The sequence below is a fragment of the Strix aluco genome, chromosome 4 (assembly GCF_031877795.1).
Source record: "Strix aluco isolate bStrAlu1 chromosome 4, bStrAlu1.hap1, whole genome shotgun sequence".
Taxonomy (NCBI): Eukaryota; Metazoa; Chordata; class Aves; order Strigiformes; family Strigidae; genus Strix; species Strix aluco.
Window position 1 is genome coordinate 25,636,456 of NC_133934.1, and position 27,787 is coordinate 25,664,242.

The 27,787-nt window shown below is 38.9% G+C and overlaps 1 protein-coding gene and 1 long non-coding RNA gene across 3 annotated transcripts; one reads left to right on the forward strand and one right to left on the reverse strand.

Annotated features, from left to right (window-relative positions):
• The first annotated feature begins 138 nt into the window (after nucleotides 1-138).
• On the forward strand, nucleotides 139-21,283 carry PGM2 (phosphoglucomutase 2). Its single transcript, XM_074822314.1, has 14 exons — nucleotides 139-284; nucleotides 5,846-6,013; nucleotides 6,760-6,866; nucleotides 7,174-7,258; nucleotides 8,515-8,598; nucleotides 10,002-10,195; nucleotides 11,280-11,469; nucleotides 12,162-12,259; nucleotides 15,136-15,316; nucleotides 15,429-15,522; nucleotides 16,383-16,512; nucleotides 19,103-19,292; nucleotides 19,940-20,073; nucleotides 20,846-21,283. Exons 1-14 carry the CDS (start codon nucleotides 213-215, stop codon nucleotides 20,946-20,948), a joined length of 1,830 nt encoding a protein of 609 aa, XP_074678415.1. The 5' UTR covers nucleotides 139-212; the 3' UTR covers nucleotides 20,949-21,283.
• On the reverse strand, nucleotides 6,038-27,638 carry LOC141922691 (uncharacterized). Of its 2 annotated transcripts, XR_012623054.1 has the most exons (8): nucleotides 26,695-27,638; nucleotides 25,357-26,424; nucleotides 22,063-22,195; nucleotides 11,302-11,446; nucleotides 7,766-7,816; nucleotides 6,875-6,995; nucleotides 6,666-6,795; nucleotides 6,038-6,176 (listed from the first exon to the last, which is right to left on the reverse strand). It is a non-coding gene; the product is annotated as an uncharacterized LOC141922691 (long non-coding RNA). The 2 variants fall into 2 exon arrangements; XR_012623053.1 differs by having other exon boundaries at nucleotides 25,357-27,621.
• Nucleotides 27,639-27,787: the final 149 nt, after the last annotated feature.

The window sequence follows — 27,787 nt, forward strand, 5'->3', positions numbered from 1 at the left end:
CGACCGGGAGGGGCGGAGGGGGGGGCGGCCCTGGCGCGGACCCAGGCCCGGAGGTGGGGCGGCCCTGGCTCGGATCCCGGCCCGGGCCCGGGCCGGCGGGCGGGGCGGAGGTGGGGCGGCCCGGCGCGGCCCCGGCAGGCGGAGCGGAGCGGAACGGAGCGGAGCGGGCGCGCTCCGGAAGAGGGAAGGAGCGGGGCGGCGGCGGCGGCGGCATGGCAGCGCGGAGCTCCGCCGGGGATGCCGCGCTGCGCCGCGCGGCTGAGCAGTGGTTGCTCTGGGACAAGGTGAGGGGCGGCGGGGTCCTCCCCTCCCCGCGGGGGCTGCGGGGGCCAGGGCGGGAGGGGCCTCCCGGCCAGGCAGGACGCGGGGGGCGATGGGGCGCAGGCTGGTGAGGTGTCAAGAGGCGTGGGGCGAGCCTCGGCTTTTAAATTGTGTCCGTGCTCGGGGCGGTGAAGGCGCTTGTCGGCGCTTCCCGCCCTGCTCCCGCAGCCCTCCGGCAGAGGGGGGCGCTCCCCTCCCCTCCCGCTCCGCGGCGCGGGCGGGGCCGCGGTTCCCGCCGCTTTCCGGTGCCGGCGGCAGCGCCGCTCGGGCGCCCGGCGCAGCAGCCCCCGCTTCCGTTTAGAAACCGGCTACTCGGTCTCTAAGTGTCGTCACTCTTTCTGACTCTCAGCTGTATTGACTTTCTTTTTCAAAAGGGTCTGTCTTGTTCCTAACCGCTTCTGTTGTAGGGGCAGTTGATAGACTTAAATTATTAAAGGCAAGACTACATTGCTGTTTTGTCGGTCTCTCAATGTTAAAAACCTCCAGATACTAAATTTTGTTTCTAAAAGACATGTGGGCTTGCTTCAAAACTACTGGGAAATGCAGAATCCCTCCTCTCTTTTTCTGGTAGTGTCACCCAGTGCTTAGTGATCCTCACTGTCAATAAAATAACTCCCGAATCTTCAATATCATCTGGTTTCATGGTTTTTCTTCCTTTTTCTGATATTGCTTAGGAACACGTTAGCATGTGCAATTTCCTGTTATCCCCTGTTAAGGCACTTAAACATCTTAAGACTTATCTTTGTGTCTTCAGTTTTGGTCTTGGCAGCACTCTATGCAGAAATAAAATCTTCTGTACATTTCTATATTCCACATGTCTTAAGAAATATATTGCCATAGTGGTGTTCTGGAAATGCTTCTGTACTTGCTGCTGTAGTTCCCACTGAGATGCAGGCCTGCATTCAGTATATGCGGTTAGCATATTTTTTGTCCCTATACATGAAATTTGTTCATTTGGCTGTATTGGAACACCCTGGCCATGGCCACTGCCCCCCTTTTGGTCACTTTAATGACTGCCCTGGGCTCAGCAGTGCTCTCTGGGTTTTGTGCAACCTGCGTGTTTGTTTGGTCTTCTGCTTATTTCAAGATCATCAGTGAAAACACAATAATTCATTTTTTAGAAGTCTTTCCAGCTTCTGAAGGACATCATTAGAAGTACCTCAAGTTTGTTGTGATTCTTCATTAAAGATCATTCGACTGATCAGTTAGCTAGCTCTGTTTTTATTAGTGATAATGCAGTGCCAAACCAGCCCTTCTTTCAGAAATGCTAGTGTGTCATATCAAATGACAATAAGCTTTTGTGGCTTTTTTTTTTTACAGTTTAATTGATTTTGAGAAAACAGTCTGGTTTTAAGGGGCCTGTAATTTCCATAACTTCCTTGACTAACGTTAGTTATATTCCTATCTTCTGTGTAATCATTTAATTTTCAACTGGTTATTCCAATCATTTTGTGAAACCCTCTGGAAATCCAATGTGACATCCCTTATAGTAGCTTTACTTTTGAAAGGTTAGCTCTTTGTTAACAATTGCATCTTTGACTCAGTAATAATTGACTGGTGTGCAATACCCATTGCCGATTGCTCAAAAACAATGAGGTATTTTCATTTCTGAGAGAGCTTTTACATGTTTGTATTGAGTAACAGAAGAATCCAATATAACCCTTGTCCATTTACTGAGACTAAAAAAAAAAAAGGTTCCTTTTGACATGTAGAGATGTGTTAATATTTAATGATGATAAGCTGCTCATTTCTCACAAATAATAGTTTGCAAGAGCAAGCCCTTATGGCTGAAGACGGTCCTGCTGACTTAACAGGAAGTTTCTATCTAGATGACAATTACTGAGCTTGTTACCAGGCTGTTTTTGTCATTGTATTCATTACAATAGTATCATATTTTTCATTCTTTCTATTATCAGTCATAAAATTATGGATAGAAGGTAGCTTCTGGTTTTGTTAAAAATAAAACCTGTATTGTCAGTAGCTGTCCCTCTACTCTAAAACCTTGTGGAGACCCCTGCACTGATGAAACCTCTCCGGGGCCTTCCTGTAGCATAAAGTAACTCAAGGGCTACCAGGTGATGTTTAAGCAAATTGCACTCCATATTAAATCACCTGCCACTGTATTCACAGAAATCAGTATTCTCGTACTCAGATCCAGTTTTATTTGAGAGTAGAAAAAGTGTAACCTGAGACAATCAAGAAGGAAGAAAAAACCAGCACTTTATCCTTCAGATACAACTGTGTCCTTTCTTTAGTAGAGGTACTGTGAAGATTTGGTTTTGACTTCTGCTTGAAAAAAGTTTAGGTTTTTTCCTTAGCTGTATACAAGCAGCATCATAACATTCCTAAAATTGAAACAAAATAGGAACAGTGCAGATACTTAAGAGAATACAGCCATAAACAGTTATAAAGTAATTCTGGAAAAATCCTTCTGCTATATTAAACAGACTTGGACCTGGCTTTTACCATTACTTTGGCGGGGTGGGGAGAGGGGGAAAGCAACCAAACAGCTAAATTCATGGAATCAAGTTTTCTCTAGCAAATTATGTGGACTGAAACTCTGAGACTGAGGCAGTCACTGAATAAGTATGATCATTTAACCAGACCTGAAACACTGGAGGATTCCTGTAGTTTCACAGTAGATACCAAACCTGGGAAGTTCCTCTAACAATAAAAACCAAAAATCTCCTTGATTCTGAGAGCTACAGGATGTTCCTGGTGTCCAGCTGCCCTTCTGTATTGGTATTACCACTTCTAGTCTGTCCAACATCTACACAAATGTGTGTAGCATCTACCTAAAGAGATGCCCGTTTCAATGGTAAGAGACAACTCCTGTGCACAAAGCTCATGAAGGGGAGCAAAAGGTGACTAGGCAGTGTACAAAGCCTGATGCAAAAGGTGTCGTTCAGATTTTACCTACAAGACATAGGCCTGATACTGCAGCAAAAAGTTCAGGTCAACTTTTAAACAGCCTAAACTCAGAGTAATTATCCTGACCTATATTATTTGATAATAACATAGAATTATAGTTATTCTTACAATTATAGAGTATAATTACAATAATACAGAATTACTTTGAGCCTCCTACGAGGAAGTGTCAGTTACAACATTCTTGGACTGGTAAATCAGTCATTCTTAAACTGGAAATCAGTAATTCTGGGGTACCTAATTGCTTATTGCACCCAGGAAACCTGATTTTTTTTTTTTCCTTATTTAGTTTATTCGCATTATATAGTTTCATCATTAGTACCAAAGGCTCTTTAGCTTTATGTGTATTTATTTAAACTATGGTGTTTGTCCTGCAGCAGCAGATGCACAGGTCAGTGATTAGGGCATCCAGACCCTGGTCTCAGTTTGGTGTGCAGAATGCTTACACCTTTGTATGCAAGCTCACTCACATGCCTAGTGCTGCGCATGTTCTGCAGCATTTTCTGGAGCTGCAGGAAATATATTTTTTTGCCTAGCATGATATGCCTTTTCTTGCTGTAAGCATATGTAGATTATCCAAGAAATAGTAAAGTTCATTACTTTTATGAGGTCAATTGGTTGACTAGAATTCAAAGCTTGTGTCTATTTGGAAATTATAATCTTTGTACTCCAGTGTAAAGTGTGTGTAATCATGCGGTGAGTAACCTGTGGAGTATGCCGCCTCTCCACATAACCCTGTTGCCTAGTGGCTGGAGTGTGCCATCTGTCCTGCTGGCTCATCAGTTTTCAAGAAACCAAATACTAAATTTCACAAATCCTCTGTTATTAAGACTGAGATGTTGGGGCATACAGGACTTCACTAATTCCTAAGTTTGGAAACAAAGAGAGTTGATAACAATGAAGAGTCGATACAAGCAATATACCAAGAAAAGCAGGGAAACTTGTAAACTCCTCACTGTTCTCAAGCAGTCTGATGCAGCCTTTCCATTGCCACTCTGCACAGTCATTTTATTTAAGAAGTCAGCTGTAGTTGATAAGCTTTCATCCTGAGGGTTGTGCTTATTTTTACAAGCACTGCCTGCAAGTATATTGCAAATTGACATCTTTATCTTCTGATCAGTCTGCTTAGTTTTGCTGCTGCCTCTGGTGTTAGCCAGTCTTGGGACAAGGATATGATTTTTTTTTTTTTTTTTTAAACTCTACTTACAGTGCTATGGAAGTAACAAATATTTCTTAATTATCAGCTTAACTTACTTTCTTGTGTGTTTAGAGTAGTTCTTATGTTGTGATGACAAAAATTCTCTGAACTGTAAAGATGCTTTTTTGTTTGGTTGGTTTTGTTTTGTTTTTAAAACCAGACAATATTAAAATAGACATCTTGGAAATCTTTTTACTTCCCAAAATGTGATATATACACTGCTGTCAAGGCAGCATGTTCATTTAAGGAGATAAATCTAAAATAAGAAATACTTGAGATTGTCCTGACTTAAAAGTAGGAAGGTGTAGCAGGAGTTCTGGTGTTCCTGAAGTGGCATACGATGTTTTGGTACTGAAATAACCCAGTACAGAGAGTGGGAAAGAAAGTCAGTTCTGTTAAGAAGCTTAAGGGTATTAAAAACTATTGTGGTTTAGGCCCAGAGGGCAGCTGAGCACCATGCAGTTGTTCATTCACCCCTTCTCCGCCAGCGCCGGGAAGGAAAAAAATGAAACAAAAAAGCTCAGGAATGATAAGGACAGGGAGGGGTCCCTCACCCGTTAAAGGTCACAGGCAAAATCCAAGATAGGGTGAGAAAAAAACAAGATCACTTTAATTCAACACTAACAAAAACCACACAGAATGGGACAGTGAGAAGCGTTACTATATCTTAAACCAGCTCCCCCCACCCCTCCCTTCTTCCCGGGCTCAGTTTTGTTCCCGGTATCTCTACGTCCCTCCCCAGCAGTGCAGGGGCAGGGGATGGGGGGTGCTGTCAGTCCACGGCTTCTCCCTCCAAGGGGAGGAAGCACTCTTCTGCATTCTTCCCCCTGCTCCACGTGTCATCCCTCTCACGAGACAGTCCTCCACAAACTCTCTCTGCCGTGACTCCTCCCCACGGGATGCATTCTCCTCGAGATGCTCCGGCGTGGGTCACCTCCACGTGTTTCAGTCCTCCCAGTGCCCAACTACAACCGCGGGGGCTCTGCTCCTCCGGTGACCTCCATGGGTGGCAGGGGGGTGGCCCTGCCGTCTCACCACGGGATACAAGGGGGCTCCATGCTCTGGCGCTCCTCCCCGCCTCCCTCCTCCTTCCTTCCACTGACCTTGATGTTCACATAGGTGTCCTTCTCGTAATGCCTCCTCAAAATCCCTCCTACACCCTCCCACGTTCCCCTTCTTAAATATGTTATCACAGAGGCACAGCCACTATCGCTGATTGGCTCGGTCTTGGCCAGAGGCAGGTCCCATGTGGAGCCAGGGGAGCTTCGAGAAGCTTCTCACAGGGACCACTGCTGTTGCCCCCTCCCCTGCTACCAAAAACCCTGCCACACAAACCCAGTACAAAAACAAACAAACAAACAAAACCTTTTCTAGAATACCTGAATTTTGTGTCTACAGAATCCAAAAACTTCTGCAATAGTGAAGCAACTGGTTGCTGAAGGAAATGTCAGAGAACTGCAGAAAAACTTTGGCTCGCGGATGGAGTTTGGCACAGCAGGGCTCAGAGCTGCCATGGGAGCAGGGATTTCCCACATGAATGACTTGACTATTATCCAGACAACCCAGGTACTGTGTTTAGCACTTTATCTCACTTAATCGGTTGTATATATGAACAGAAGAGCCTCATTTATGACAAGCAAACAGGTATCCTATGGAAGTACCAGTTTTTTACTATTCTTCCAGTTTTCAGAAGTAATTTAAATGATAATTATTAGCTGAGTGCTGATCTCTGAAAACAAGCAGAGAGAAGCTATTAAACCATTAAAATAAGTTATTTTCCGTATCTGATTTGCAATTGAATTTTTATACACAGCTACAGTTAAGCTCAAGTGAATCAGTTAGTACTGATGTAACAACTACAAAAAACCCCAAAGGTTAAAAAAACCCCAAAACCTTAAATTACTGCAGCCTGGTGGTGTATCATGTCCTAAACAGGTGTCATTGTTAAGAGTGAGATTCAATTAAAAAACTGAAATATTGGCCAGTTCTCTCCCTCATCTGAGACCGAACACAGCTAAATCATTTCTCAAAATCTGCAGTTCAGACTTAATCATGTTAACTGGTTCTTTCTGGAGTTGGTTCTGATGTTTGGAAAAGTACTTAAATGCTGTCCAGCTTCACTATTATTGATTTGAAGGTTTCTGGTATTTCTTGGTGTTTGTTGGTCCTAGACAAACTGAATTCCAATCCAGTTCAGTGGGATGTTACATGCACTCACCTTTCTAAGATGACAACATCTTAGTAGTCATCTTAATGCAATGATAAATTAAATATTGATTGGGATAATGAGGTGGATTTGTTCTTGTCTTCAGGGATTTTGCAGATACCTTGAGAAGAATTTCAGTGACCTGAAAAAGAGAGGAGTTGTGATTGGTTTTGATGCTCGTGCCCATCTTTCCAGTGGAGGTAGTAGCAAAAGGTACTTACTTAGTTTTAAGTATCTTGTAGATGTATTGTGTGATCCATTATGGTTTTATATCTGCTTCAACAGTTTATAGTATTTTTATATTCTATTAATGCCAAAGCAGTTCTTAGACTTGTGCTTTGTCTGTTGGGAATAGTAAGAGAACACATTTAAATTGGGTCTGTATAATAATTTGGGGTTTCTTTATGTGGGTTTTTGTTTGTTTCTTCTTTAAATTGGAGGTGGGGCAAGCTGTGAATTTTACGAAAGTAGCTGTTGTGAAAATGAATATATTTCCTAGGCATCTTTTCTTCCTGTTTAGGTTTGCAAGACTTGCTGCTAATACCTTCATCAGTCAAGGAGTTCCAGTTTATCTGTTCTCTGATATAACACCAACTCCTTTTGTGGTAGGTTTCTCTATTATATCTTTTCACATACACACAAATTCTGTCAGATACCTTGCATTACTTACATTAAGAAAAACTAGACAAACCACTTCTTTTTTAAGCTCTACCTGCAGTGAGTCTTATGCTTATTTAGTCATATTTAGTTCACAACACCACAACAAGAGAAGGAAGAAGCTTAGTGGAATATCAGTGACAGTGGGACGTGTTTCTATTCATTCCTGCTTTCAGGTAGATTTCTTGTAGAAGACATCTCATTTTCTAGATTGCTGTGGAGTCTGAAGTCTGAAACATACACACACATTTAGTTTTGTGATTTTTGGTTGTTTGGTTTTGTCAGGTTTTTAAATTATTTTTTCTTTTTGGGGTATTGAATCCAAAATAGCCTTTTTAAATAGCAGGTTGTTGGAATGCAGCGATGTTATATGGAGAGGGTGGTTGAATGTGGCCGCATTTTCACCATCGGATCACTAGGTGTCAGTCCTCTAGAGCAATAAAGAAAACTCCTACCTTTGCACCAAAAGCACCAGTTTCTCCCGATACCAGTTGCTCCAGTGAGTGCTGCAAATAGAACATAGTGGGATGAAGACTTTGTATGTAGCATTCTTGTACTGATACAAATTTTGGTAGATTTAGGGTCAAATTCTTCATAGCACAGCATAAAGCAGTGTTGCAAGAACTGCAGTTGGTTGCATTCGCTATTAAATGAAGAGCCAGGAGTAAACTTCAGCTGGACCTGTGGTCACAAACAATGCTTTATTTTTAATTCACTCTATCTATTTTGGACTAATTTATAAGAGCTCTCTCCAAAGCAATTCTCTTCTGAACCATGATGGAGTGGTTGCTCCCCAGGCTGCTCTCAAAAGATAGCATGGATGAGACTTCTCCAGTTGTAATTCTCTACCCTGTGTAGACTTCTGCCATTACCCCAACAGACTTTGCACCCTTAAAGACCTCAGGTATCTCAAGCCATTCTACAGTAGGCAACACGTGCATTCAGTTTCCTTCTGTAAAAAGGAATCTACTCTAGAGATCCACACAGTGTCTGAAACGAGCAAGAAGAAGCAAGGACTGAAGTTGTGCCACGTGGGGTCTAGTGGAGCAAGTACTACTTAGCTTCTGCCTAAGAGAGTCAGTCTGTAGGAATCACATCCTGGCTTTCTTTTCCTTCAGCAGTATGGAAGTATTGCACATGCATATGAATAAATAATATATACTATTTTGCACATTCCACTTCAGATAACTTTCTCTTGTTACAGCCATACACAGTAACTCATCTGAAGCTTTGTGCTGGAATTATGGTTACGGCTTCACATAATCCAAAACAAGATAATGGTTACAAGGTATTCCTATACGATCTATTTTCTGGCTTTTTTCATTTTTTTCCACATAGAGACACTAATACTATTGTGTGTAGTTCCTATCATGGTATAGACCAAATTAATTGATAGTTTGATCTCTTCTACGTGTATGTGTTTAAAGCTAGTAGCATGTTATGCTAATAACATAATTATAATCTTAGCTTTAAAAGCGGGAAGATAAGTAATACCATTGCATACTTTGGAACACTTTAAAATATTAACTGAAAGCATTAACTGTTTGTCCAACTCATGATTTAAAAAGATCTCTTTAGTTTTACAAACCCAGAGAGTTAGAAATATGTGAAATGATGAGTTGTTTGTACAAAATATTTTGAATAAACTCCATTAATTTCTTGTAGTATATTTTTCTTTTGCTAAGTGACACAGTTATTAGTGTGACTTTTTCTATGACAGAAATCTTCTTTCCACTGAAAAAAACATGGCTGAGCTGCCTGTCTGCCAATCATCCCATAGCTGGAATAGTCATATACAGACTGTTTCCTAACCACAGAAATGGAAGTTGGGAGATCTTTTTTTCTCTTCTTAATAGAAAAACAAGGCATTAGGAGAGATGATTTCTTGCTGTTTCTCCCTCTGGAACTTCATGTCTGCTTAAAATTGCTTTTTTTAATATTTCATGTATTGATTTTGATAGCTTGTTTGGATGTTTTATCAATTACTTTTTAAATCAACTTTACTTTTTCTTAAACTTCTGTTATTTGGGCTACATATACACATGGATCAGAAACTGTTAGGTATCTTTCCTTAAACTTGTAGTCTGTGAACCGTCAGTAGAAGGAAGTGTGCAAACAACTCTCAAAAAGTAAAACATAAATACACCTCTTCCTGGATGTGTAAACAGTCAACAAAAAGAAGACAACTACAAATAATGAACATCTTGAAAGTTAGTTGAATTTGTGCTTGTTGCTGTAGTCAGCTGCAAAGTTTTTGTGCCTTTCTCCTTAATTGTTTATAGTAAATGTGTTTCACTTTTGCATGCTTTTTTCCTTTTAAGAATTCTTCTCTATATAATGATTATACCTAAAAATCTGGAAGAAAATGTATGAAACAGCACAGTCAAGTTATCAATCCCAAGGCTGGCAGACAGGCTGATAATTGAAACTTCTCAGTAAATGAGCTGGGACTTGTTTTGTGTTTCATTATGGATTTTGATATCTTCTGGTAAAATTAAACAGCTTTTTTTATAGAACAAAAATGGGATGTAAGAGAAAACACTGAGAATATGAAGAGGGGAATATTCTGGGTATACTTAAGCCTAATGTACTGTCTTACTCTACCAAATGTAGTGCACGTTAGCCAACAGAAAAAACCCAAAGCTATCCTGCAATATTAATGACCAAATACTCACCCTATTTATTATTTAGGTTTACTGGGAAAATGGTGCTCAGATCATTTCCCCTCATGACAAAGGAATTTCTCAGGCTATTGAGGAGAACCAAGAGCCATGGCCTCAGGCTTGGGATGACAAACTGATTGACAGCAGCCTGCTACTTCATGATCCATATGCCACGGTCAATAAGGAGTATTTCAAAGACATACAGAAACAGTGCTTTCACAGGTAACTGGTATTAAGTCCGTTAAGAATATGGGATTTTCCATCTAGTATGTCAGCAGGGCAGTTTAAATTGATGGAAATCAGGGCAGCCGTGATCCTGTCATCATCCAGTTCTCTTTGTGCCTTCTTGTCATCTTTTGTGGTAGCACTGGCAACTGTGTGGTAACATAGTAAGCCAGTTCATAAAGCTGGTCTGCCAGAAGTCTAACGCAGCAATTAGTTTCTGATTATATCATCTCCTTGTAGTCACATGACGACACATCAACCAAATGACACAGCAAGAGTGGGGCTACCTTGTGCAGCTGGGAGTGAGCTGACACTGACGGTCCAACAGCCTCAAAATGGCCTTCTAAGAGAGAAGGTGAAGCCAGATGTGGTAGAAGGAGGTCTTGCTCTGTCATTCTAGTTTTGCACGTGCTCCTGGTGGCCTTGGGTGCCTTGCACCTAGTCCTGTCACTTGCTCAGTAAAAGCTTTACTCAAAAAAATCAAGTGGATGTTTCTTTTTGTGATTAACAAGTAGAATTGGTTTATGAATTAGATGAGTATCAACCTGTTAGATCTGCTTGTTTACATCAAAACTTTAACCACTAGAAACCATGTTCTTACTCTTGCTAAAAACAAAGTCAGAATTACTAGAAAGTTGGGGATATGTGAGAAATTATGCTGCTTTTTCAGAATAGGAGTTAAATGTCTCCTTAGGAGTTTGCATGCCTTTAGGTATGTTCTACACTTTCAATAATATACTTCATAAACATGAATGTGCTCAAATGAGGCGTGCTGCTTTCGGTTCACTGTGTCCACAGTCTTTGGAGCCGGTTTAAATGCCAGAGTTGGGGATGAAGCGTCTTATTAGTCGGTTGTATTTGTTTTCTACACATATACCAGGACATTAGATATCAAGAGTCACTCATATTGCTGAAAAATTAGGCTAAGCCAATTTTCAAGCCATTGCCTTTAAAATCTGACTACCTTTAATTTATAATTTTAAGATCTAGAATACTGAGTCATGTCTGTTTCCAACTGTAGTCAATTTTGTGCAGAATATTCTTCCATATCCAAGTTTACTGTTAATCTGTTTTATTTCAGGAATATAAACAAGGAAACAAACCTGAAATTTGTTCATACTTCTGTGCATGGCGTAGGTCATAAATTTGTGCAGTTGGCCTTCAAGGCATTTGACCTTAGCCCTCCTTTTGCTGTTCCGGAACAGAAGGATCCTGATCCAGATTTTCCCACAGTGAAGTATCCAAATCCTGAGGAAGGCAAAGGTGTTCTGGTAATTAGATACTTTTTTAATAGTTGCAATGTCTTTCAAACAGTGTTTCCTTTCTGCCAGTAGTCATGGCTATAAATACTGGTTGAAGGTCTATTTTGTGTCTGTTTTCATAGCCTTACATTTAGTGAAGAGTTAGCTGGTATCCTTTCATTGAAATTTGTAACTCTTTTTGAACCAGACAGATAATGATTAGCTATAACTTTGAACTACTTCGTTCTGTGCTCTAACAGAATGGGCAGCATCTGCATGTAGAACAAAGTGATACAGTTCCTTTTAAAATATAAAATAACAATAGAAAAATCTTCACAGTTGGTTTTGGAAAGTTTCTACAATTTCAATCTGAAATGCAAGGACTAAATTGTTCTGATATGATACCAGGAGGAGGCGGGGAAGTCCTGACAGGGTTAGAATTTCTGCTGTAAGTATTTCTGCCACACTTTGTTGTTGAAGGATCCTGTTGAATCCAAGTAGTGTTTGACTCGGGCTGCAGAAGTGGAATGATGTAGTTGAAGTTAAATATCCTGACTGCTCTACTGGTGCCAGGCTTAAAGTTTATTTTTTGTAGAGACATATCATTATTTTGGTTTTTTAAGATTAAATAAATTGGGAAAATTATTAGAAACCTATAAAGAAAGTGAAAATATTATTTGGGAGTATTAACACTCATCTCATCTTGCTTACCACTTTTCCAGACATTATCTTTTGCTTTGGCTGAAAAAGATGGGGCAAAAATCATTCTGGCAAATGATCCTGATGCTGATCGACTTGCAGTGGCAGAGAAACAAGAGAGGTATGGTAATTAAGAAATGCAACCCATTTACGTTTTTTACTTAAAGGCTGGGCTCATTTGGGGGATTCTTGCTACCTGTGTCACAGAGGAAGACAGAATAGACACAGTATTTGTTTTTGGACTGAAAACACATAGAAATGTGAGAGGACTGTATGAAGCAGACCACAGTGGGGGCAGTAAATGAAATAATGGTTAATATTAGACACTGTACAGAAGATTGAATAAATACTTGGCACTTGCTGTACTTGAGGTATGCACAGAAGCATGTGAATTGTTGTGATTGTGCTATACCTTTTCAAAGGTAGGTTTTCAGTTAGAAATTTTTCACATAGGACTATAAACATTCTTTCATACTATATTAAATAATAACTTAAATATTCAGGAGAACCTTTATAGTTCCCTGCTAATCTCAGGAATAAGGAACATCCCTTTAATATGAGTTCCTTCTTTCTCAAATACTGTTAGACCAGACATTCTACTAATCATTAGATGATCTGGGCCTCTCGCTCAGTTCCCCACTTCTGTGTATAATGTTACGTACCTGCAGTTCACCTTAAGCTTTGTCAGTGTTTGGTACTTCTCAGTATAGTCATTTGTGCTCTCTCCTTTAAGGACCAGCTGTACATGCACTATTTATCTATGTATATGCTGTCAAAGAATCAGATCGCAAAAGGTAAATTTGCTCAAACAGGGGCTTCTCTTAAATTTTTCGTATCATAGAATCCTAGAATGGTTTGGGTTGGAAGGGACCTTAAAGATCATCTAGTTCCAAGCCCCCTGCCATGGGCAGGGACACCTTCCACTAGACCAGGTTGCTCAAAGCCCTGTCCAGCCTGGCCTTGAACACTTCCAGGGAGGGGGCAGCCACAACTTCTCTGGGCAACCTGTTCCAGTGTCTCACCACCCTCACAGTGAAGAATTTCTTCCTTCTATCTAATCTAAATCTACCCTTTTTCAGTTTCAGCCATTACCCCTTGTCCTGTCACTACATGCCCTTGTAAAAAGTCCTTCTTCAGTTTTCTTGTATGGCCTCTTTAGGTACTGGAATGCTGCTATAAGGCCTTCCCAGAGGGACATGTATGTTCCATATGTGTGGAACATGTAACCTATAGTTCTGACCCACTATTGCCATCCCCTTGTTTCGTGCCCCCTGATATCCCATACTTCTACAATTGTTTGCATTTCTGGATTGTGGTTATATTTGATGAAGGAAAATAAGCTGAAGTACTGCACTTGGTATCATATCTACAAATAGTGGTGTCTATCTACCCTGATAAAGCAGGAACTAATCTGAGCAGTTAGGAACTATAAATCTTTAATAAGAGTAAACTTCAACGTTTTCAGTTCAGAGAGGAGCAGAACAAAAATCTGCTGCTGGGCCAGGAGCAGAGACAGTGTAAATGAGAGTGAGAAGAGGGATATAAAATCATGTCAACAGTCCTTGGTACCTAAGAGATGAGATGGCTACCTGCTAGATGTCCTCAGTGACTGTGGATGATGCAAATATTTGAACCGCAAATTATGCAAATTCCCAAAACTCAGTAAAAGGAGACAGTGCAAATATCCATTTTGCTCACCAGATAATCTTTTTCGGTCTTGTAGCAGCTTCAAAGGTGGGAGTGTTTTATTTAGGGTTTTGGGGCTTTTTTTTAACTCAATAGCCTCACAGCATGAATTAAGGAGACTTCACTGCCTTTAAAAGAAGAATGGGCTAATTGGCACTCCTTGCTGTATCTTGGGCAGTGTTAGCTGGAATATCCTTGTTTTAATGGTTTAGGCCTATGCCAGCCTCAGTTAGCAATTCAGCATTGAGGAAAAAGCATTAAAAGCTTCAGTTTATGCTAGTTATGATGGATTAAAACATGAACGCAAAATCACTCACGTTTTTAGTCGAAAAACTTATAGCTATCAGAGTCTTGAAGAAGGGGTGTTAGTTTATTGTATTTATCACCACTGACAGCATGGTGCTCTCATTCTGCTACCTTTTTGCTAATTGTTTAGCCAGCCTTAGTTGTCTTCTAACTTTCAGTCCTGCATCCTCCTCTCAGACTTCTGCTGTAGCTGTTCATACACTAATCGAATATTAATATAGCCTTCTACAGTATCTGTACTTCTTCTTTGACAGAAACTCCTGCTAGAGCACACTCTCTCAGCACTCTTACATTAAGTTGTCGCTGTGCATTGCTTGGTGCCTGTTGGCATCAATAAATGCAGGAGACTGAGTCTGCTTCTCTTTCACAACAGGTACTGTTTCTGTAGGACTTGTTTTTTGTCACTTTGGCAGTATCTTTGTCCCCTTTTGTGAATGGGAATTTTGGGGCAATTTTGACATCTGTCTTTCCCTTTTTCCTTCAATTTTTCTTGTTCTAGCAACATGTCATTGTTAATTTTTTTTTTTTACCTGTTTGAGATTTTGTCCAGTCTTCCTCAATGACCAGTTGGTGTATTTGTGATTAAATAAAAGGTGTTTGTCACTGAGTGAACTAAAAATACTGATCACTTGAGAATCGTTTTTGCTTGTCTCTGTGCTCATCTTAATCTTTGGTTTTATAATTTGTCTGCTGAATATTTTTGTTTCACTTAAAATATGCTGGAAATATCACTGTTCATTGTTTCATCTTTGGATAAAATCAAAAGCTGGTACATATGATGGAGGAGGAAGGTAACCACTTCAGAATTCTTTGGGGGAGCAATGTTTCTGTTTGTTCTTAATGAATACGTGATATCTTGTTACTGTTACTTGGAACTCAGATGCAGTGGGTTTATTTCCTAGTGTTCATGTATGGAAGAACAGGTAGATAATTTTTTTTCCCCAGTATTATCCTTTGAATTCGTGTACCTCCTATTACTTATTTACTTATTTTTTTCCCATCCAGTGGTGAATGGAAAGTGTTTTCTGGAAATGAGCTGGGAGCTCTTTTAGGCTGGTGGATTTTCACTTGCTGGAAAAAGCACAATAGGGATACTCGTGCCCTTAAAGATGTCTACATGTTATCCAGTACTGTTTCTTCCAAAATCCTGAGAGCGATTGCACTAAAGGAAGGTTTTCACTTTGAGGTAAGCTGTTACAGATTATTCCATGTTCCTTTATTTGCTTACCTACATAGTGTCAATCTTTGTAAAACATTGCTTTTATTTTTAATGCTTTTTTTTCTCCTCACTGCTGTAGGAAACACTGACAGGTTTCAAGTGGATGGGCAACCGTGCCAAACAGCTCATGGACCAGGGAAAAGCTGTTCTCTTTGCATTTGAGGAGGCTATAGGTAAGAAATGGAATATTATGTTCTAGTATCCTGTAAAATAGTGAAAGTAGGACTATTGCAAAAAATGGCAATGTGAAGGCGCTCTCAACACAATGATTTCCAGTGAGTAATCGATATCATCCATTTGGATGATTGATATAACTAGTTTTAATCCTTTGGATTTCTGCTTAGCATGAAGTATGATGATGTGAGCTAATATATGTATCTTCAGTAGCATGACTATGTAGACTTGGACTGCAAATTCTGCACAAGGTATTTAAAAAAAACAAACATGTTTTTCAGTGTTTCAAGTTGAGTATGTTTAGCTGACAGTTTTAAGCTAAGTTTGAATGTGAATAAAATAAAGTAAAAACTCCCCCAAATTATACTTGTAAACTGGAAAGCCATGCATAAAAGCTATGAATTCATGAGAAGGAAATTGTAAAGCTATAATGCTATTTCTTGAGTGTCTCAATACCTGAAAACCAGAGAAAATGCGACTAATTTCATGGATAATTATTGTATGCTACCATGTAATAACATTTGAGACAAAGTGCTATACTGGCATTGTTCCTGCAGTGTGGCATTTCTCTTTCATGAGAGCTCCAAAAGTACTCGGAAACATCTGGCACTGATAAGATACAAATCTGTCTTTATGTTGAAATTCCATTAAATACCTTGCTTACCAAAATTAACACTGACTAGAAGATAAAATTTTTCCAGTTTTGGTTTAGCTGTAAAATGTCTGTACTATAGTGATGTGCATTTCTCCTTTAAAAGATGTTGGTTTGATTAACTCCCAGCTCCCCCCCCCCCCCCCCCCCCCCCCATCTTATTTCCTCATTAAAATATATCAAATCTATATAATTTTCTTTTTTTAGGGTATATGTGCTGTCCTGCTGTTCTGGACAAAGATGGTGTCAGCGCTGCTGTTATAACTGCAGAGATGGCTAGCTTTTTGGCAACCAGGAATTTGACTTTGTCTCAACAGCTGAAAGCTGTCTATGATGAGTGAGTTTGATTATAGTTGTTTCATTTTCAGATTTTCTCCATTCCACATACTGGGGTTAACAGGGACTCAGTAGCAACCTAAAGTATATGAAGAAATAAAAATTGGGTTGTTGTACTATTAACACAATTCTGTGTTAATAGTAATCTTCTAGAAAGCACTCCTGTCTCATGGGCATGAATATATTTATAACTTAATGTTGTGCCATTTTAAGGTGTTTAAAAAAAATAATATTACCTTACTAATTCCCTAGTAGTTAATGAGATTTTTGATGTATTTTTGTTTGCTTTTCTGAAAGGTTTCCCCCTTTTAGGAACTTCTGCTCTTCGGTCCTTTTACAGAAGATTGGCCTGGGTCTTGGCCAGCATCACTGCTGTGTTGTAGAGGCTGTAGTGCTTCTTACTGCTTAAATGTGCCAGACACACGAGAACGTTGATGGCAGAACAGGTCTAAGTAGCTCTGGCATATTTATGCTACTCGCAGAAGCCAGCTTGCTTCTGTCCCACTTGCAGGGCTACTTGTGATTAAATTAATTCTAGTTACCTCTAAAGTTAGACTTTTTTTTATATTATTCTGTCTTTTTTGATAGTATATATTGGTTGGTTTTGGCTCCTGAATACTGAGATTTGAGCTGATTGTGCAGAAGTACTGTGACTGTTTGACCATAACTGTTGGCTATATACAGCTGGATATCCCTCTGAGAGCTTTTAATGAGGCACTACTTTTCTTTTGTTCTTGTTTAATGTCTTCAAAGACCTACAGAAATTAATAGCAAAGATGGCTATTGGATTTCATGGGGCAGGAAGTGGGTTTTTTGTTGGGGGCGGGGAGGCAGGTTGGGTTGAGTTGTTTGTTTTAAAGGAGGGAGCAGCACAGGCTGGCAGATACTCTCCACCGCTTCATGTCCCATAGACGCTAACAAAGGAGTGGTGGAACCTGCAAAGAGGCTCATGGAAAACTCCAGCCTTGGTGCTTCTTGTTTTTCAATCTCTCATTTGCATGCAGCACTAGCCATTCTTGTTTCATCTGCTGTTTAAGAAGGAATCAAGTGGCAAAGACTTGCTAACACACTGCATAAATAAATTGTGAAATTTGTCAGCTATTGTACATTGAAGAAATAAACAGTAATATAAATGCATGGAAGAGGAATTCATGCCCAGAGCTGCAAATATAGCATCTGACATGAGAATTCCCTTAACTACTCGTAGCTGGGAGTGTGTATTCAAGGAATTAATCTTCTCTGGCTTGCGTTTTGTTGGTTTTTTAATACTCATTCAGTAAACACCTGCTTCAGGTTGCCCTCAGAAACAGAATATTGAACAGAGTGGAACTTAGCTGTGCCACAGCGTGGCTGTGTACATAGCCACTGAAGAGAACTCTCAAAGTCAGAGCTTATTTAGCATAAAAGCAGTCTGTAGATGCACCTCAAAGTAAAATGTCACTGCACATAGTCACTGTTTATGGAAAAGCTACAGATACAGATACAGGAAAGGATATAAATCTACCTTGTTAAGTTGATGCTTGATAACTGGAACTGTGTGTCTTGTTTTGTATTTGGGGGTTGTCCTGTGTATGTGTGTGTTTTGTTTGCTGGTGGCTAGTATAGAGTTGCAGTTTTCTACTCCTTACTACTTTATTCTTCATCAGATTTGTCTTGAGAGTCACTGTTGAAGCAGAAGAAACTCTGCTCTGTATTTTGGAGATATAGAAGGAGGATCTGTTCTTGAAGAAGTAAATGTAGATCAGGAAAAGGACACGGTCCTAGCAGGTTCATAATTTCTTTCAAATATAGGACAGATTTTGTAAATTCCCTTGCTGGATTCTCAAGACCAATTTAACAACTATTGACCGTCAAGATGTCCATTTTGGTATAAACATGACACTATTTAAGGAACCTTTCAGGTTTCTAACACAAACATCCTAGTACTAATGAAAGATTTTCCTTCAGATTTTCCCTGACACCAAGGATACTCATCAAGTGTTGATCTTTAGTAAAAGCTCACTTAAACAACCACTCCAGGCTTGTATGCTTTTCGGTAACATGCTGTTTTGAAAAGTCAGTGTTAGTAGGTCATTTGTCTTTGATGCAGATTCTGCATCATACAGATAATCAGTAAACAGATAAGGTAAAGAGACGATGTTCAGAACAGTTTGGTTTAGGAAAAATACTTTCATGGGAGAGCAGCTTCTAAAGTGTCATTGGAAAAAACAGTCTGGAATTTGTTTTACTCAGAAAAGGTCAGCTGGAATCCAGTCAAGGAAGATATTTAGATGTAGTTTGTTCTTTTCCTATGGTGATTAGATCTCTTCAAGGCAATAATGACATCTTCTTTTTTTCTGGTTTAACAGTAAACTTTCTCATTTTCAATCATTGAAAGGAAAAGATGTCTGCACAGAAGTTTCTTTTAAAGTATGTAAAATATGACAATTAAGGTGTTGAGGCCCTTTTTAAAATTGTTAGGGGGTGAACTGATGCTACAGTTGGGTGACCATGAGTATAGATTCTTGCTCTATGGAAGGTTGTATAAAGTGTATGGTGTGCGACTCTTGAGAACTTTGCTTCTTTGGTTCATTAATGTTGTGTCTTCACAGATATGGCTTCCATATTACCAAAGCTTCATATTTCATCTGCCATGATCCTAAAGTTATTCAACAGCTTTTTGACAACCTTAGAAATTTTGATGGAAGAAACACATACCCAAAATCTTGTGGTAGATTTAAAGTTTCTGGAATAAGGGATCTAACTACTGGGTATGACAGCAGCCAGCCAGATCAAAAAGCTGTAAGTATATTTTTTAAATTATATATAAATTATAAAAGTATGTATATACACATATATAAACAAATCTATGGAGAAACACTCTAAACATTGTGTTACATCCTGAGTCTTAAAATAAATTAGCTTGGGGATGATTGTTTTGCCTTGGTGGGAGGAAATGAAGGTTGGGTGAGGAGGGGGTGGGTTGGGGTTTTTTGTTTGATTTTGTGGTAGTTTTTTCTCTCCAGGATGACAGTCTGTAAAGGGAGGTAGGAGGATCTTGCTGTCTTGCTACAGCAATCTTGCATTATTTTCTTGGAAGTGTAATTTAAACTGTCTACTGAGATGTGGCTTTGGGTTCTTTAGTTTTCCACAATCCGTGTTTCTCTTCTTCCTGGGAAATGCCATCACAGAGCAATTTCTGTTTGCAGTAAAAATGTTGACTGGACTTGAAATGAGCTACCTAGCAGTAATGTACTGCTACCAGATTCAAGGTTGAGGGTAAGGCTGTAATTTGCCTGTTGTAGTCTCAAGACCACAGTGTTGAAGAAAACTGAACAAAACTTAATTTTAACTGATCCTTTAGTTATATGACATCAAGTCATGGGTTTTGTCTTGAATTCATTATATAGAGTCACTTTCAAGCTTCTAAAAAATTATTCTATTTCTAGATACTTCCCACTAGTAAAAGTAGCCAGATGATAACATTCACTTTTGCTAATGGAGGAGTGGCCACAATGAGAACCAGTGGGACGGAACCAAAGATCAAATACTATTCTGAACTTTGTGCACCTCCTGGAAACAGGTATTGTTACTTACAGCAGTAAAAACTTTGTAATAGGGGCTGTGTGGCTTTTTGGTATTGTTTTGATGGGAAAGGGGCTCTCCATGACCAAATAACATTACTACAGTAATTATTTTAGAGAGTGTATTTGCATAAAGCTTCAATTCTGCAAAATTCATTGATATATTCTTGTCACTGAAATTCCTTTGAACTTGATTTCACATTCAGTAAAAACAGTATCAAGAAAAACTTTCTGCCTTAAATGGAAGTCAATATATTCACTCTCTTTTCGCATACATAGTTGCTTTAAACTTATATAACTATATAAGGTGTTCTAATATATTTTAAACCCTCTTATGTTTAGTAATTACATAAGGACTGATAGTCTTGGAAATCATATAGTCTTAAAGATAAGCAATTATTACTTATGTAATGAAAATAATGCTTTCTCGCAGATGAAAATTAACCTGAAAATAGTATTACAAGTATAAAAATTACGTTTCTAATCACATACATTTAGTAATAGAAGATCTGCTGAACTCAAACTAGCTGTTCTATTTTAGATTATATTGTGGGTTTATGTTTCTCCATAGTCTTAAGTGCCTTCATGCACATCAGTTGGAAGTGAACATCAGTGTATTACCATAAGAAATCAAGGGTATATACTTTTAGCAGTAATAGAAAATGTCCAAAACAATGCAACAGACTTAAAAATGTCTCAGACGGAAAATGTGCTTTTTAGCTTCTCCACTGTGACACTGTTTTCTGTATTTTTGTGGATTTTGTTTCTCAGTGACATTGAGCAACTGAAGAAGGAACTAGATGAATTGGTCAACGCTCTTGAAAAACACTTCTTTCAACCAGAAAAAAATAATCTTCAACGAAAGACTGAGTAAAATAGCAAAATTACTACCTTAATTGGTTTTTGCAGCATTAAAAGTGCATTATTTAAGTAAGGATTTTTAGGACCAAACATCTGAGAACTCAGACTGAAAAGATTCTGCTTTTATTAAGAGTTTTGCTGGATACTCTTGGATCTAGTATCTTGTTTCTGAAGGAAAATACCCTTAAAGGAAAATACCCTTAAAGGAAAATACCCTTAAAGGAAAATACCCTTAAAGGACCAAAAAAACCCCAATCAGTTGAACTAAAAGTTTATGAACTAAAAGTTGACTGCAAATGTATTTCAATCAAAACTTGTTTTAATTAAATATTATAAGTAGTATCTTGATTTCTGAAATGCAGCCTGTTTTGTGGGGCTTTTATTTCTTTTGTGTGTGTGTAATCTGGTAATACTATGCAACTTTGTCTAGGTTTAGATTTGCAAAGCAAGTTCTTCTGTTAACAAGTACTGAAAGCCTGTCATGACAATTTGACAAACTTGGGGCAAATGTTTCAGAAATAGTGATCTATCTTGGGGATTTTGGCCCAAGTAAACAAGAAAGTCACAGTGAATTTGCTGTACAGCTGTTTGCTGTGGGACTATACATCATACTCCAGGTACTAAGTGTACTAAACTGCCTTTTAATACCATGAACATACTAAGATAATATATCTACATACCGCACCTTTCTGTTGCCTCATTGAACTAAACATAATTAGTTCAATGCACACCCCAGCCTCAGAACCTGTCATATACTGTATGCTGCCATGACTCAATGCATAATTCTTCATGTCTAATTTAAAGCAGAAGTTTCTGTTCTATCTCAGCTGTTGTGTGCACTTGCAGAGCCTGAGAGGGTTATTTGGAGGTTACCAGTTTGCTTTAATACAAGGGGTTTTTTGCATTTTCAGTAGCTCAAACAGCCCCAGTACTTCTTGGGTAAAGAAACCTCTTTGTCAGAATTACTTCTGGTATCCCATGGAGAATGACTAGTTGCCAGACTGAGCACAGATCAAATTTAGCAAATTATTCATAAAAGGTCAAACTTGCCATTTCAAGCCCAGTAAATATGAACTTAACTTGTTAGCTAAGATGGTAACCAAAGAACACTGGATATCTGCTTTTACCTTACAGACTTCAAAGTTATCACAGGAAGACACAAGGAAAGGAGTAGTCCCTGCATTCTGTGGCTGTCACATCAGTTTTTCTTGGCTGTGCAGGGTCAAAGGCATCATCTGAATCATTCATGTTGAGGTCCATCTGTGTGGCACAGAAAATTAACTTTAAAATAAAGTAATAAGAAGGGTACTGAGGAAACAGAGTGTGCTATTAATCAAATCCTAGTCCTTTAGAGTAGAAAGCTAAAATGATAGACTATTAGTTTGTGCAGAAAGTGCTGGTTCACACCCTCCACTTTTCTGTGTCCATTTCTCTATACTAAACCAAAGATGAGACAGGTTTTTATTGATACATGTTTATCTGGTGCATTGAATAATGCAGTCCATATTCCTAAATAGGACCCTAGGGACTACTGAATGTAGTAATAACTGTGAAGGGAATCTCAGTATTGACTTCAGTGCAATCAGCTCTGTCACATTGCATGAAATTTCTTCATGTATCAAATCCTGCGGTCCTTTCCTTCTAAAAATAAAAGCTAAGGACAAAGTAAAGGTTTAAAATAAATATATAGTATTTTAGACTTCTTTTTCATGCATGTTAAGTGTGCTAAACCAGTGCATTTGGCATGTTGTAAATCTGAACTGATTCTCAAAAGGAAAGTAGAAATTTCTAAGACATTGAGACAGATTGGTCACCAGTCCCTTTCTACCTGACCTTGTGGCAGAAACGTCTATTAATCTGGTTTTTTTCTGATTAAAGAAACTTTTTTTATGAAATCTGAAGGCAACATTACCAGCCTTTTAAAATTTTGGACTTTGTCATCTTATTTTTGTCCCTGGAAGTATTTTGAGAGTTCCAAGTCCAACTCATGCCTTGTCATCTAGAACTGAGATGGGAAGGGATTTCAAGACCATCCATAAGAGGGGGGCATGAAAACAAGGAGTTATTATTGAGGAATTAAAATGACAACTTTAGCTTTTGACATAGTCCAAATCTGAAGTACTTCTCAATAGTAGGTGTTCCCTTGTTGCATTTCCTCTGCTTCCTCAGTACCTGTGATGCTGGGTCCCCAGCTGCCTGAGACCTGGAATGATAGGTGTGTGGTACAAGTTTGTGAGACCAGAGTATGAAACGGTGCTGACATATCACAGAAAAACGCATGCACCTGGATCTCTGAGGTTTCTGTGATAAGTTTCAATGTGGCAAGAGCTGAGAAGAGAAATTAAGCTCTGCTCCCTAACAGTTCTATTGCAAAGGTTCATTTTTTCTTCTTTCCCTGCCCCTCAGCACATGAGGTCCTGCTTTCCTTCATTTCTAAAGAGGCAGCAGGGAGACATGACAAGAAGGACGTAAGGGGTAAGATTAAACTGAGATAGCGTGTAGAGATTGTGTACTCCTGTACTCAAGTAGGAGACCAGACCTGAAAGGAAATCACTCCCATGTGCTATTGTGTGCTGTACACTGAGTGGATGCACTTGAAGAACTCTGCAAGTGTCTGACAGCAGGGCCATCAATGAACTGATGTATACTGAGACATCCTTAAGATGGCTTTAGAGCATCCTCAGAAACAGTACAGATATGGTCAAGATGATGGCGCAATCTGTATCATTCTGTCATCCCAGGAACAAGGAATTTATTTGCTCCATTCCCCGCTCTGTTCCAAACAGAAGTTCACGACTTGGCGGGGGGAGGGGGCGGGGGGGGGAGGAAATGGGATAAAAAAAACCTAACACAGTGGTTTATTAAGCTGACTGAACAATTACAACAAACTACAGAATTACAAGATGAAACTTGTTGTTGCTAGAGTCTTTACTAACTTTGTCTTGCATCAGAGAAAGAGGATGTAGAACCAAAATAAAGAACTGAAACAAAGGCAGTAAGAGTACACCAAAGAGAGAAGTTAGTATTGCAAGCTGGAATGGGTATTAAGCTACAGCTTCTTCATAGCTGGTCTAATTCCTCCATCAAAGTGTTGTGTAAGATAATGAAGCCAATTTAGAGATGATTAATCCCAGGACAAACATTAAAAAACCAGACAAATGTAATTTGTGAACAACCAGCTTTGAACTGGGAGCAAAGGCACTAATATTTTATCCAGAAGTGGGAATTGCCATGACTAGCATAAAGAATGCTTGCAGCCCAGACTGAACTCAAGTGTAAGGGAATCCCTGGCTGCTCATAGAGAAAGACACATCCCTAAGTTACCAAAACCCTTTAAAATTAGCCTGGTTTTTATAACAGATGAATACACATTAATTCCAATGAAAGTTGTAAACATGAGGCTAGGGGGAAATGCCTATAGACTGAGAAGAAATTAGCATAGTACTAAAAACTCTGCCAAAAAAACCCCAAAACATAGTAATGCTTTAAGAGTAGACTGATGGACTTTACTTCAAGGTTATTAGTTTGTTTACTGGTCACAACTTAAATCCACCCCTGAATTTTATTTTTTTCAGTAAATTTTATGAAAGTGGGGCTGGAAGAAAGTAAGTACATTTCATCTTCCTGGAGGCTGTGAACTTAGTCCACAGCATATTCTGAAAAACACAGGTATTATTCTTGAGTTGCAGAAGGATTTACTTGAGACTTTTGCTACATAAGAACAAATCATATAAGGATAACTGGAATTCACTATAGAAGAATATTTAATATACAAGCAATTATTTTCATATTGTACAAGTATGTGCTTAATCTGTAACTAATTCACCTACGAAGTTTCTGAAAATGAAGTTTCCTGCTCATTATTGCTTTTCAAAGTTCCAGTGGCTGTGGTTTTATTTTGACACACCAACAGTGAGCAAATCTTATATCCTTGTATAACAGTCACTCTGAATAGCAACATTAAAATTATATTAAATTAATATTTGTTAAGCATAAGTCTTTACAAGATTGGGGACTTTTAGGATTCTGTGACTGCAGGCACCTGGATGCCATACATAAATCTAAAAAAAAAAAATCACCAAAAAAACTGTTTTCTGCCCATAAATACAAAAGTAATCAAAGGTAGTTAAACAGAGCTGAATTGCCTTCCTTCATGATATTTCTTCACACTATATAAGCACACAAATTCATCAAGGACAGTATTTCTGCTCAACTTCCAAGTGGAAGCCAACATTTCTCTTTCGTATAGCAATTGCCAGGTAACTGAAATGAGGTCATGCACCATCAGAACACTGTGCATAATGGGATAAGCCTATTAAACTGTCCAATCGTATCCTAACACCCACCTAAATAAAATATAATATAAATGATGGCATAGCAACAGCAGCTTCCAAACAAAAGGAAAAGCTTAAAATACTCACACAATCACTGGTAAGTCATTTTCAAATGTATTTGTGGGAATGAAGAGGAGGGAGGATTAATCATGACATCTGAAATGCGCAAAAACACAGAGACAGCAGCAGGCAGGATTTGTAATGGTAGCTCAACTCTTTCCTTATTCTTTACTCATGATCAGTGGTAACAGAAAGCCTCTTTCACAAATATATATACAAAGATAATCAGTAACTAATGTCTCTGGCATGCATTCCTACAGCATATGAAGTAGGCAAATGTGCTATAATAACAGTTATCATTCAAATTTTGTTTATGAAATGTCTGGGACGATATATAAATAGCATCTGGAGATACAATGTCATTGGATAAGAATGTAGTACTTCAGCCAGAGCTCACTTAAGTCAGAGGACTGCAAACCAGTTAGTATCATGCCCTTAATAAAGTACTAAATAAGGTACAGATTTACATGAAACAAATCACAAATAAAAACTTAGACTGTTTTGTATAATAGCAGTAGAAATTCATCATTATGCATAATCCAGAGGGAAAAGCACAGAGGCTTATAATGCAACTGAAGAACAATGTAGGTGCCCACATTCAAATTCATAATCCAAAACTGTTCAACTGCTGCCCAACTGTGTAGCAACTCAAACTCTGACAGCATCTTGGGTGGAAACTTAAAACTTCCTGTTTGTCGCGTAGTACTTCAGAGGGTGAATCCACACTCACAGCAGCCCCAGATTCTGCCCATGGCCAGGCACATTCGGCCAAAAGTTGTACTGGTCTATAATCCTACCCCAACTGGGATCAAGTGAGTAGATGCTTCTCCTCCATAGCCCACAAGAGAGGCTTCATTGCCTACATGCTCTCATAGTGTGCCTCATACAAGCCTGTATATTCAGGTTCTGTACAAAAGGCAGTGGTGGGGTTTTCTTTGCATTTTTTAAAAGCGTGACTGGACAAGGAGATAACTGGTGTTATAGATGATGCTTGCACGATGTGGAAAGCCCAGGCTGATTTTCTTCCTGAGTCTGAAGAAGTTAATGTGATGGTAGTATGTTTTAGTTAATAGGCTACTGTAAAGACAAACTAGCCTGAGAAGGAAAAAAGAACAGAGATTTACTGTTTCAGAAAGTTGAAAATTATTAGGAAGTCTGGTGCTCAGGGCTTTCACCTGAACTGGGATTCCAGTCCCTGGAACACCAGGAAGTGTTTACTTTTTAGGGACTGGAACATATGATCCCTGTTCTGGTTCTCGTTTTCACAAATGAAACTTTTTCCCCCCCTATATAAGTAACAGTTTCATCAGGAAGCAGAGAGAAGGAATGCTGTCCAATGTAGCCTGGAGGCTGATGATTACGTACCTTTGATGGGAGGCAGGCTGAACTGCTCTCAGGCTGAGTAGAAAACAAACTGGTCTTCCTGCCTCCTGGATAAACAGACATAAAAGAGGGAGTGACCTTTTTGTTCTTCAAATAAAGCACCTAAATACCTATCTTCAGGAAAGTGTGGATGTTGAATCATGAGAATGAGAGACCACATCTTGCAGACCTGATAGGTTGTAAAACCAGAAAGAGTAGGTGACTTTACACATAATCCCATTTTCTACATTTCCCTATCACCTTATGTAGCTCATGAGCTACATAACATTAAAATACCCTTCTACTGCAAGGACAGACCATAAAAAACAGTTGCAACTTTACCACATGGCTATTCAGAAGCACTCTTGTCCCATGAGCATTGTTTTTCTCCCTTGTTATCACCAGTTACACCAAAGTGTGTTCATATCTAAATGCTCTTTGTTTCATCTGATACAGCTTTAAATTCTTTCTTGTGTATTGTTTCTAAACGCTCTCTGCAAACAGTTTGATTTCTGTCATAGCACTGTTTTAAGTCTGTATTACCAGCACTGAAATGTATGGTCATTTATATGTACACTGCTGAACTCGGTGGAGTTTGCTCCAGGTGCTTACCATGACCTGTGTGATTCTACACTCTATCTCATTAGTAATATGTTGTTCTTATGACATTTTCATCTGTTGTTGAGCTGGTGACAGACATCAGACTAATACCTTCTAAAACCATTTGAAAGATCTTGTATTTTTATTACTTGGATTTTTAAGTTAGTTTTAATAAAAACCCAAAATATTCCCAAATAAAGTTATCACAAAATGTTGCAAATGTTGTACTAAAATTTCCTTCTTTTTGAGGCACTCAGATACTACATTTTTACCACACTTTACCAATAAGCATTGTAGAAATCAGCTGGATTAGACTGATGACTGACTGTTCCTGAATAGTTTTTCAAGGTGTTTGTCAAATATAAAGAGGTTTGTTTTGTCTCCTATTAACTGTAAGGAAATATTTTATGTCTACTTGAATGAAAAAAGGGGACTTTTTTCAAAATTAGAGCAAATGGAACTATTAAACCAAGTAAGTGCAGTTCTTATCCAAGGC

Bases quoted from the DNA above. Each gene is read 5' to 3' on its own strand.
- PGM2 (XM_074822314.1), top strand. From the start codon at position 213: ATGGCAGCGCGGAGCTCCGCCGGGGATGCCGCGCTGCGCCGCGCGGCT. The intron at 7,259-8,514 runs GTAGGTTTCTCT...CTCTTGTTACAG, and splicing joins TAACACCAACTCCTTTTGTG to CCATACACAGTAACTCATCT. The intron at 8,599-10,001 runs GTATTCCTATAC...TTTATTATTTAG, and splicing joins AACAAGATAATGGTTACAAG to GTTTACTGGGAAAATGGTGC.